Source organism: Wolffia australiana, chromosome 15 (genome assembly GCF_029677425.1).
Source record: "Wolffia australiana isolate 7733 chromosome 15, ASM2967742v1".
Lineage (NCBI taxonomy): Eukaryota > Viridiplantae > Streptophyta > Magnoliopsida > Alismatales > Araceae > Wolffia > Wolffia australiana.
Window position 1 is genome coordinate 12518694 of NC_135849.1, and position 12529 is coordinate 12531222.

A 12529-nucleotide genomic window follows, 5' to 3' on the forward strand; every position below is an offset into this window, starting at 1 on the left:
TTGTCCCCACATTAGTTAAAAACAAACTTAAAATTTAAACATGCTATTTTCATTTAAAATTGAATTATTCCAAGTTTAAATAAATTCTAGAAAATTCATAAAATTATCAAAAAATTAAGGAAAAATCAGAAATTACTTGGAAACATTAGTTACATGTAAATATATGATAACAAACCTATTTTAAATTCTTTAAATGCATCAAATTGGGGTAATTACTTGAATTAGATATACCAAATATAGGGTGTTATCACAAATCACTGTGATCTTGGCGGAACGTAAGGATCTATGGTAAGCGTCTTCGCCTTACACTGTTTTTTCCCGACATCATAGTTAGCTTAATTAGATTTTTCAATAAGTTTTTATTTACTATCATTCCACTTCCTTATATTCCCCTTATCTCGTCTCTGTCTTTTCCATCACACCATTCCTACATTCAATCACGATCATATCCTTCGTGTTCTCTATCTCATCTACATATTGCTTCACATAATTTTATGTTCACTTCCTCGTTTCTTGCTCTTTTATGTTGAATTATAGCTATATACAACACATTACGTGATATCACTTTCTCGACTAGTCTATTCTTGTCTTTATATTTTCTCATATCATTAATCACTGTAATAATAAAATTAAATACTTAATCATCGTTCCCTGTGGAGGCGATCCGTACTCATCACTAGCTAAATATTTCTAAGTACGGTTAAATATATTTTTGTTGAATAATCTCAACTACCAATGATGAATTAAACCCCTAAATTTGATATTATCACTAGTTTTTTATGCATGGCTATGCATGTAGCCATCCTTGATGCTTGGTCTCTTCCAGGAATGATGGATAATATGTGGCAGTCAATACAAATAACACCGCCATGTGTTGCTTAAGTTCGTTAAATAAAATATTAGTCCATTATTGTTCGAGCGTGAATACACAAAATAACTTAGTGAATTATGATGATATAATAATACAATGATCACTAGTCTTTAAAAATGTATTCTAAACATTCATATTCAATGGATTATTGAGATGACCATTGAATTATCTTAATAGAATAACACCATTTGAACCTAATTATGCGATGAGTATATTTGATCAAGTGGCCATTAGTGTGGCAACACTAAAGATAGATGGTTGGTATGTTGGGTTCTGTGCCTTGGTTCATTCATGGAAAACACGATTCCATGGATGTGGAAGCGTGTTAATCTATTCATAATTGACCTTTGAAATCAAACATCTAATGTAACTTATGGGGAACTTGTTCCACCCTTGACTTTGTCGCTCTGAGATTCTTCTAAAGCCGTTGACATGTCCGGTCTCTAGAGGTATCCACACGATCATTTGGCTCTTGGGTCTCCACTCATCTTCTTCTACTCTTTTTCAAAATATTGAAGATCTTCTCAGCATGAAGACACTCTCCTTAGTTGAGTGGAGAAGAGAGTGGAGAAAGGGGGGAAGGGGGCTCTCAAATATGGCTGGCCTGGGTGCTTGAAATGAGTGTCCCATCCCTATTTATATTTTACTTAAGTTTTTCTCAAAAACCCTAAAAAGTAAAATATATCCACCAATGCCCTTATGACCTTATGCATGTGATCCTCTAGGCCCATACATCATTCTAGTTAATAACTTTAGTGGCCTAATAATAATTACTGGCCAACCTTATTAATTAACTATATAAACATATAGATTAATCGATTAAGGATCGATTTAACCTAATCGATAGGTTAAGTTTCTAGCCCGTGGGATGCCAAGCTACACCTCGCGCTCTAGAAGATATCGAGTTGTGTTTGAACTCTCGCATGGAACCTTTACCATCATCGGTTAGTGTATATGTATAATCCATCATCTGCGCGAGACTCTCGAACGACTTAATGTATGGTTTATTGTCAAACCCTAATCTGTCATTCAATTAGTACTGATGCGTAATGGGAATCATTGGAGAACGCCTTCTCCAATATCCTCACTACCCCAGTCAGGGATTTTCTACATTGTCTTCCTTGAGTCAATCTCCTCTTATACGAAGGGAGGATGATCTCATCTCGACCACTTAATCATTTCAGTGAGCTTCTTATTACATCCGAGCTATGACTTGTTTAAATCCCATGATTAGATGCTCATAAGTCATAGTTAAAATGTAGTTGTCTATTCACAAGATGTCCTTGGTGTCTCAGGTCAGTGGATCACTTATACAACACTGACATAAATCAATCTGATTGATATTTAGGTATAATACCATTCAGGGATTTGTACGGATCGATTCAGTGAACTCTTTCTCCAAAGAGCACCTACTATCTGTCCTTAGTGTTGCCACACTAATAGCCATACGATCAACTATACTTATCGTATAAGTAGGATCAGGTAGTGCTATTCTATCTCGATAATTCGATGTCCGTTTTGACTATCCATCAAATAGGAATATTTAAAATACATGTTTGAAGACTAGTGATCACTGTATTATGATCTCATCACAATTTAGTAAACACGTATTCATGGACTTCATTATAAATATCACACTGGAATAATAATGAACGTAAATATTTTATTCAATGAGCGTAAATAAACATGGTGATGTGTTTGGTTTGTTGGCCACATAATATCCATTAGGGTCTTCGGAGAAATAGTATATTATATCTAAACGTCAATCATTTTGATTAATGTCATGGTTGCGTAAGTAATCCATAGACCTTAAACACCAAGGGCATCTCGTGGATTGATGAATACATTTTGGCTACACCTTACGAGCATCTAATCATGGGATTCAAACAAGTAATAACAGGGATGTAGTAAGTGTTGGGTTCCGGAGGCCTAGATCTGGATGAACAAATCAAAACGATGCGCAGTGGAAGTCTCTTGCGAATCGAACGACATCAACAAAAACCATTGAAACAGTGTACCTTTATACGAATCGCATTCGTGATTTCTTTGATCCAGAGTGAGACGAGTCGAGCTGCTCAAGTGTGCAACCTCTAGACGTATCCACTTGATCCTCGACACATCGGATCTCCTCCTTCTCATAGACTAGCCCCGTTCTATCTCCGTCGGCGTCGTTATGTCGTCCCGATCACATCAGGGATGGAGAGGGGGTGTGGGGAGAGTGGAGAAGAAGGGGAAAGGCCCCTGAACAATTCTTGCATAGGTGAATTTCATTCAGGGCCTTCCCCTATTTATACTAAGTGGGTATTTTTCATAAAACCCCAAAACTTAAGTATATCTTCCAACGTCCAAAAGACCATTTGCATGTGACCCTCTAGGCCCATGTATCTGTCTAGTTAACGACTCCAGCGGCCCAATAACCTTTATTGGCCTTTCAAATTAATTAACTATGTCATCATATAGATTAATTAATGTCGGATCGATTTAACCCAATCGATAGGTCGAGACTCCGACACGTGGGGTGCCAAGCTACACCTCGTGTCCTAGAAGATACACAGGAGTGTGTATCGACTCACTCATGGAACCTGTTCGTCATCAGTTACCGCGTATGTATAATCCCTCATCCACTTGACGCTCCTTGGACGACTTAGGGTATGGTCAACTGTCAAACCATAATCAATCATCTGAGTTAGTACTGATGCATTCAGAAATCATTGGAGAACTCTTCTCCGATATTTCACTGCCTTGGCCAAGGACTTCATCGCATCATCTTCCTTGAGCTGTCACCTCTTATACCGAGGGTGGACGATCCCATCTTGACCACTCAATCGTCTTTGTGTACTTCTTGATGCACCCGAACTAAGACCGTTTAGAATCCCATGATTAGAGACTCGTTGGCCATAGCCAAAGTACAACCGTCCGTCCACAAGACGTCTTTGGTGTCTCACGTCTACGGACCACTTACACAACCGTGACGTGAATCAAACTGATTGATAGTCCGGTATAATACCATTCAAGGATTTGTACGGATCAATTCAATGAACTCTTTCCACTAAAGAGCACCCACTATCTATCCTTAGTGTCGCCACACTAATGGCTACGGGACCGGCCATACTCATCATATGAGTGAGGCTAAATAGTGTTATTCTATCTGGATACTTTGATGTCCTTCTCGGGTATCCTTTGAATAGGAATGTTTAGACACATGCTTAAAGACTAGTGATCTCCGTATTACGATCTCATCATAATTCACTAAGTCTGATCATGTATTCATGGACTTCATTATACGCATCACAGGTGCAATATAATGAATATGTTCTATTAATGAACATGGAACGAGATGTGGAATGTGTGATTGGATTGCCAGCCACATATATTTCCATCAGTAAGAAGACCACATAGATGATTGTGTGGTCAAGACGGGATCGTTCACCCATGATATAAAAGGATATTGACTCAAGGAAGACGATGCATCCAAATTCCTAGGCAAGAGAGTGAGGATATTAGACAAGATGTTCTCCAATCATCCCCATTACAAGTGAATACAAACCAAATGATACATTGGGGTTTGGCAATTAACCATGCCGTAAGTCATATGGGATTCTCCCATGGATAAAGGATTTTGCATGTGTGGTAACTGATGATGGACAAGGTTCTATCCGACACTTAAAAGACTACTAAATATATTCTAGAGCACGAGGTGTAGATTGGTGATAACATGATAAATGCATGTCTATTTACATGCATTTGAGATGTTTTTGGTATTATTAATTTAGAACTTATCATGTTATCATTCAAATTAACTAAATATTTATGCACTACCTATATTTTCCAATTTTGCACATTATGGTTATTTTCTTTACCTAACTTCCTTGGCTTCTTTGAAGTCAAACATTTTGATCACTAATGAGTATTTTGTAGCCGAATGTACATACATTTACAGGAATGAGAAGATACAATTCTTAAGGAGTTGGAGAATTTTTTAGGACCTTAGTGATTATCAAAATGGGAAGAAATAATGAAATGGTGTCGTGGACTTATAAAAGAGAATTCAGAGGGGGTTGGGCCACAACCTGAGCTACCTATTGGGCCTTCAAACACCTTACAAAAGAAAAAAGATGGAATTTTGAAGGCAAAGCTCTCAACCAATGGAGAAAAAGAGGCAAAATGGAAAGAAAAGAGAATAGAAAAGAGAATATTTTAGTAATTATTCCAATGTATAAATAATCTTTTTATCCCTCATTTTCTCTCATTCTGGACATGCTCTAGCAAGTGGCTGGCTAGCATAACAAGGCATATTTCAGAATCCAGGTTGTTGAGCCTGGCTAATGTAAGTATTGGAGTTTTCTCTTGATCCCTTCTCTTGTTTGTATTGGAAAAGACTTGATCCTAGTGAAATATAAGAATCCAAACTTGAGAGGAAGCATTGAGAGCTATGTAAACTTGCATTGAGGTTTTAGGAACCTAGACTTACATTTTTCCCATTATTATCCCTCCATTTACCCTTAAAATCCATCACTTTCTCACTCTAAACACTCATTTTCCCTACGTCCTTTCTCTAGAATAGTTATTTCTCTCTCTATACCTTCATCCATATCTCTAGTTCATCCCCTCAAAATTTCATAAAAATATCTCCTTCATTTGCACTGTCAAATTCCATCTCAAACTCCCTTTACTGCCTTCTTCATTTTTTTCTCTTTATCTCCTCATTTTGACATTTTCTCTCTCCAAATCTATTCCTATATCTCCCTAGATCATCTATCATTGCCATTTCAAATTCCTAAACAAATCCCATTAAAAAAATCAGTTTTATCCTTTAAAAAACTTATTTCCCCGTTGTCGCTACTGCCATGCGCTGCCGTGCTGTGTTGTGCAGCGCTTGTGCCGTGCTTGTGAGACAAGGACACCCCTCTAACTGCTGGTCCATGCGTGGGCAGCGCGCACTTTCGCAGTGCACAGGAGTGCCCTGTACAGGGCTTTGCCAAATCAGCTAAGTCTTGACAGTATTGGGTCAAGTCCAATGGGGCTTAACCCATTTGGCTGTCCTATTGGACTGATCCTTAGTGGGCTGACCCACTAAGGTCAGCCCTATATGGGCTAGACCAGGCTCGCTAACCAATCTAGTACACCACTACCACCGCCACTGGTGCCGCCATCGCTATTGTCGTCGCTATTGCCGCAACTCTGCCACCTCTAGTACCATCCAATCTGTCACCGCCACCACTCCGCTGCCATCTGGTCGTCCGCTACCGCCGATGGCGATCGCCGGAGCAGGTAATTTCTCTATTTTTTAGCATTTAAAAATTATAAAAATAGAAAAATAAAAAATAGTAAAAATTATTTTGTGCATTTAAAAATTCTAAAAAAGGAAAAATTCGTTAAATTAATATAATCAATGCCTAACGATTTAAATATTTAAAAAAATTCTGAAAAATCTCGAAATCTCATTTTTAATATTTCTAGTGGTGTTTATGGTGTAAATTAAAGTCCAAAAAATTCTAAAATATTTATTTTTGATTTCTGGTGTTCATTAAAATTAGGAAAATTAGTGTAAAACATTTCTAGGGTTTTTTCTTTGTATTTATGCTTTAGTTTAAATCATAGGAAATTATGTAATTTAATTAAAAATCCTTATAAAATTCTAAAAATTATATTTCTCACTTTTAAACTCATTTTTGTTATTTCAAGCTTTAGAAAAATTCCAAAATTACATTGCTGCCTCTCTATGGATGGGCCCCTTATTTGCCTTATATTTATTATAGAGTATTAAGTGGAAACTTTCATAAATATTGTTGGTGAAGTCTGCATTAAAACAACAACATAAAAGCCCTAGATTTGGATTTATCACTTGGCACCCACAACCTGGAAACTTAACCTATCGACTGGGTTAAATCAATCATCTATTGATTAATCTATGTGTTTATATAGTTAATTAAATAGCTAGGTCAATAAATATTATTGGGCATCAAAATTTATTAACTAGAATGACAGATGGGCCTAGAGGGCCACCCACATAATATAAAAAAGGATATAGGAAGATATACTCTATTTCAAGGGTTTTATGAAAAATCTTACATTAGTAGAAATATGGGGGGGGACACCCATTTCATGATGGATATTATGTGGCCTTCAAGCCAAATCACTCCACCATATTTATTTAAGTCCATTGAATAAAATATTACATTCATCACTATTCTAGTGTGATGTTAATAATGAAATCCATGAATACGTGAAATCATATAGTGAATTATGATGAGATCATAATACAATGATCACTAATCTTTAAACATGTATTCTAAATATTCCTATTCAAGGGATAGTTGAGATGGACATCAAATTATCCAGGTAGAATAACACTAAGGAATGGAGAAGGTTACTTGTGTGGCGACATTAAGGACTAATAATGGGCGCTTTGGAGAAAGAGTTCATTGAATTGATCCGTATGAATCTCTGAAAGGTATTATACCTAAACGTCACTTGGTTGATTCATGTCATGGTTGTGTACAAGATCCATTGACCTGAGATACTAAGGACATCTCGTCGATGAATGACTACATTTCGACTACGACTTATGAGCTTGTAATAATGGGATTCAAACAAGTCATAGCTAAGATACATTAAGAAGCTTATAAAGATGATTGGGCAGTTAAAACGATATCATTCACCTTCGGTATAAGAGGAGATTGATTCAAGGAAGATGATGCAATAAATCCGTGGCCAAGGTAGTGCGGATATTTGGAAAGACATTCTCTAATGATACATGCTACACATCAGTACTAATCGAATGATGGATTAGGGTTTGATGATCAGCCATACCCCAAGTCATTTGAGAGTCTCGAGCGGACGATGCAATATATATAGCCAATTACTAATAACGGTAAAGGTTCCATTAGAGAGTTCGAACAGTACTTGGTATCTTATAGAGCATGACTAATAGCTTGGCACCCCACGGGCTGGAAGCTTAACCTATTGATTGGGTTACATCAATCCTTAGTTACTTAATCTATATATTGGTATAGCTAATTAATAAGGTTGTCCAATAATTGTTATTGGGCCACTAAATTTATTAACTAGAATGATACATGGGCTAAGAGGGTCACACATAGAAGATCGTAGGGACATCGGTGAACATATTTTGCTTTAAAGTTTTTTTGAGAATAATTTAAGTAAAATATAAATAGAGAAGGGGCACTCATTTCAATCACCCAAGCCAGCCAGAATTAAGAGTTCCCTCTTCCTCCGCTCTGCTCACTTCTCTACTCAACCAAGGAGATTGTCTTATTGGTGAGAAGATCTTTAAGATTTTCAAAAAGAGTTAAAGAATAAGAGATGGAGATCCAAGAGCAACGTGATTGTGTGGATACTTCTAGAGGCTGGGCATGTGAATGGCTTTTGAGCGATCTCAAGGTGATTAGATCAAGGGTGGAACAAGTTCCCCATAGATACATGTGATGTTTTATTTTGTAGATCAATTTTGAATAGAAAAAAAGCTTCCGCATCCATGGAAAAACCTGTTTTCCATGGTTGAACCAAGGCAGAGAACCCAAAATTTTAGGTCCCCAGGCAATGCAGATTTCCCCCCCACCCCCAAGTGGTGAAGAAGTAGAGGAGATGCATCAACCTTTTAGTCGTGTGGATACCGCTGGAGGCCGAACATTTGATCAACTAGAAGAAACTCTCACCGGAAGCAAGTCTAGAGTGAAAATGGTTCCCTAAAAGGTATTAATTGTATTACATGTTTTATATATCATTTATGAAATAATCTAATGCTTCCACTTAATAAAATAAGTTTTCATACATCAAAACTATAGCCCCAAGAACCCTATAGAGTGAACAACATGGATTCAATAACCGGCTTCATGATATTGTCCACATGCCGCGATAATGCCTCATTAGGAGGATGAAATCTCCGGCAACTAACTCCGTAGATCAGCTTACATAGTTTGGTGTGTATGCAAAAGGTGTTAATATGAAGGCAAATTCCTTAAGCATCTCCTATTCTTCACGTTAGATCTTTGTTTGGCTCCCCCATGATGTCAAGAATGCAACCCTTGCATTAATCACATCTCTATGTGCAATTGCTTCTTCTAGCATCTTGTGCATGCTACACCATTGTGCCAGGAAATCAAGTGATGGTAACCTTGGCTTCAATTTGTGTCCAACTGATATCAACATATTATATTAGTTGTTGTTTGATGATGTTCGTCGGGCTTCAATTCGTTGCTTTGTTATTGTTCTCACTTTATTGACTGCATCACCGAGAGAACCAGTGCATCTATGCAATAGGTTGTCCTCTTCCACTCCCTCCACCGTCATAATCGTTGGCAGTCATGCTAATAGGGGGAAGAGGAAAACTCTTCAATGCAAGTAAATTGAGGGGAGAGAGAGAGAGTGAGAGGGGGAAGAGAGGGAAGAAAGAGAAGAGAGGGAAGAGAGGGAATAGAGTGAACATAGGGAAGAGGGAAGGGAGAGAAAAGAGGGAAGTGAGAGAGAGAGAGAGAGGGAAGAGAGGTTCACGTGGGCCAACGGACCTTCACCGGATAGACCAAAAAGATACGACACAAGGAAGAAAGAAGAGAGGTAGAAAAAAAGACGAGTTCTGCAACTTGGTGGCCACATCACCAAGGGAGAGGACATCTCCTCTCCATCCTCATCTACCGGTGAAGTGAAGTATCTCCTTCTCTCTCCCCGGCGAGTGTAAGTGACCTTCCAGTGATGTTTTAAGAGGCCGAGCACACGCTGACAGATACAACAGAATCTCGTAAAACTTCTTTTACTTTTACCTGCAGTAACAGGAGAAAGAGAGATAGTATCAGGCGTATCCTTCGACGCTTGAAAGATAGATCAAGGGCTAGAGAGGTACAGAGCACCTGGGCATACTTCAACTCCCTCCCTATCCAAGTGAAGACTCATCTCTGTACGACCATGGGGAGACCTGGTAGTAATCCTTCTTCTCAGTCCTTGATCAAAATCTCTGCTGTTTTCCTGCGCTATTAAGTTAACTCACAGTGGATTTCAGATGGAGATGCGATCCAAGAACCGCTCCTTGCGACGGATTTGGAGATGGGTGATGGAGAGCAAGAATCTAAGATTAGAGCGGGATATCTGAAGATTCAGATCAAGGGACTGACGAAGATCACCGCGTCGGGAGAGAAGATACTCGACGGCGTTAACTTGGAGGTTCCGAGAGGGAAGATAGTGGGGATTATCGGCCCCAGCGGCGGTGGAAAATCAACGCTTTTGAGGGCCATCAATCGCCTGTGGGAGCCCCCCTCCGGTTCCGTCTTTCTCGACGGCGAGGATATTATCTCCCTCAATGTTCTCTCACTCCGCCGCAAAGTCGGCATGCTCTTCCAGCTTCCCTCTCTCTTTGAAGGTACTCTCTCTTCAAAGCCCTGTTCTTCAACTGTTGATCATCATCATCATTATCATCATCTTTTTCTTCTTCGATCATCAAGATCATCGCAGTCATCATCTTCTACTTCTTAAATCCATATATTTTTCTCAAAAACCTTTCTGGGTTCCTCTTAGATAGTCATTTTGCCCGGCATTCAGACATTAGCACATCTTGTGATGTGTCTTTTTTCCCTGCCATGTTATAAAGCAGATAGACACATCTATTTCTGGGTTTCTTGTTGGTATTCATTTGTTCCAGAATCTTTACATGTCGTGCGTACAACTATTTATCTTAACAGGCATACCGCTATCATAAGAAGGTCTTTATTTTGAGTATTTCGTCTTCTTCTTCTTTGAAATATCGTGGGTAAGAAAAGAATTGACATGGGGAAGTGGTATTTTGAAAAGGGTCGGTGGCAGATAACGTGCGATATGGGCCGGCGCTGGCGGGGAAGAAGCTGTCCGAGTCGGAGGTGGAGAGGCTGCTGGGTTTGGCAGACCTGGACCCGGCTATGGCCTCCAAAAGCGGGTCCGAACTCTCGGTCGGGCAGGCCCAGCGCGTGGCCCTGGCCCGCACCCTCGCCAACGATCCTGAGGTGAGAGAGATAAAAGAAATAGGGATGGTTATCTCTCTCTCTCTCTCTTGTTTTGCATCTCTCTCTCTTTCTCTCATTTATCTTTCTCTGTCGTTTCTCCTCTCTCTCTCTCTCTAGTTGCTTATCTCTCTCATCTATCTCTCGTTGCTCATCTCTCACTTATCTCTCTCTCTTTTATCGTCTATCTTATCTCTCTCCTTTTCTTGCTCATCTCTCACTTATCTCTCTCTTGTTTATCGTCTAGCTTATCTCTCCCTCGTTGCTCATCTTTCACTTATTTCTCTCGCACTCTCGTTTATCGTATATCTTATCTCTCTCTCGTTGCTTATCTCTCACTTATCTCTCTCTCACTCTCGTTTATCGTATTTCTTATCTCTCTCTCGTTGCTTATCTCTCATCTCTCTCTCGTTTATCGTCTCTCTTTTATCTCTATCTCTCTTTGCCCATCTCTCTCTCTCGTTTCTCGTCATTCTCACTTATCGTTCTCTCTCTTGTTTCCCATGTCTCTCTACCTATCCGTTCCTCTACCTCTTTCTCTTTCGACCTCTCTCTTACCTCTCTTCTCTCTCTCTCTCTCTTGTTGCTTACTTCTTTTTCTTGTTTCTCTTTTCTCTCTCTTTTCTCGTTTCTCTCCCTTGTTTTTCGTTTCTCTCTCTTGTCCCTTATTTTTCTCTCTTGTTTTTCGTTTCTCTCTCTCTCTCTCTTGTTACTTATTTTTCTCTCTTGTTTTCCGTTTCTCTTTCTCTCTTTTACTTATTTTTCTCTCTTGTTTTTCGTTTCTCTTTCTCTCTTGTTACTTATTTTTATCTCTTGTTTTTCGTTTCTCTCTCCCTTGTCACTTATTTCTCTCTCTTGTTTTTCGTTTCTCTCTCCCTTTACTTATTTTTCTCTCTTGTTTTTCGTTTCTCTCTCTCTCTCGTTACTTATTTTTCTCTTGTTTTTCGTTTCTCTCTCCCTTTACTTATTTTTCTCTCTTGTTTTTCGTTTCTCTCTCTCTCTCTCGTTACTTATTTTTCTCTTGTTTTTCGTTTCTCTCTCTTGTTGCTCGTTTCTCTCTCTTTGCTCATCTCTCTCTTACCTCTCTCTTCCACTCTTGTTGCTTATTTCTCTCTCGTTTTCCCGTCTCTTCTTCCTCGTCGCAACTGGTTTTGTGCTGTCGGATATTCGCCCAAAGGGGCGAATTTCCGCGCTGAATCGCGCAACCATTGATAATTAAAAGAAACCCCAAAACCCCAACTTCTAACCTTTATTACCATTTAGACCTTAAATGTTTAATAATTACACCCAGGTACTCCTTCTCGACGAGCCGACCAGCGCGTTGGACCCGATCTCGACCCAGAACATCGAGGACGCGATCCTACGGCTCAGAAACGCCCACGCGCTCACCGTCGTGCTTGTCTCCCACAGCCTGACTCAGATCCGACGTGTCGCCGACGTGGCATGCCTCGTTGTCGCCGGCCAGGTTGTCGAGGTGCTGGACCCGTCCGACCTGTCCCGGGCCTACCACCCGGTGGCCCGTCGATTCCTCCAGCTCAGCAGCTGACGTGGGCCCTCTTAATGGGCCCGTAAAGGCCGAAAGGCGCCGGCCTGTCGGGGAAAAAAAAACAATAAAATTTATTTCTTTTATTGAATGGACGGTCGAGATGCGACGCGGTGAAAACGCAAAGAT

At 39.5% G+C, this 12529-nt stretch overlaps 1 protein-coding gene across 1 annotated transcript; it reads left to right on the forward strand.

Moving 5' to 3' along the window:
• Positions 1 to 9430: 9430 nt before the first annotated feature.
• Positions 9431 to 12491, forward strand: ABCI17 (non-intrinsic ABC protein 3). The gene is made up of 5 exons (XM_078587473.1): positions 9431 to 9565; positions 9658 to 9806; positions 9888 to 10244; positions 10673 to 10860; positions 12149 to 12491. Exons 2-5 carry the CDS (start codon positions 9794 to 9796, stop codon positions 12401 to 12403), a joined length of 813 nt encoding a protein of 270 aa, XP_078443599.1. The 5' UTR covers positions 9431 to 9565; positions 9658 to 9793; the 3' UTR covers positions 12404 to 12491.
• Positions 12492 to 12529: the final 38 nt, after the last annotated feature.

What these genes read in the sequence shown, in the direction of transcription:
- ABCI17 (XM_078587473.1), top strand. An exon ending in GCTTCCCTCTCTCTTTGAAG is followed by an intron (nt 10,245 to 10,672) that starts GTACTCTCTCTT and finishes TATTTTGAAAAG; the next exon opens with GGTCGGTGGCAGATAACGTG. An exon ending in CCCTCGCCAACGATCCTGAG is followed by an intron (nt 10,861 to 12,148) that starts GTGAGAGAGATA and finishes AATTACACCCAG; the next exon opens with GTACTCCTTCTCGACGAGCC.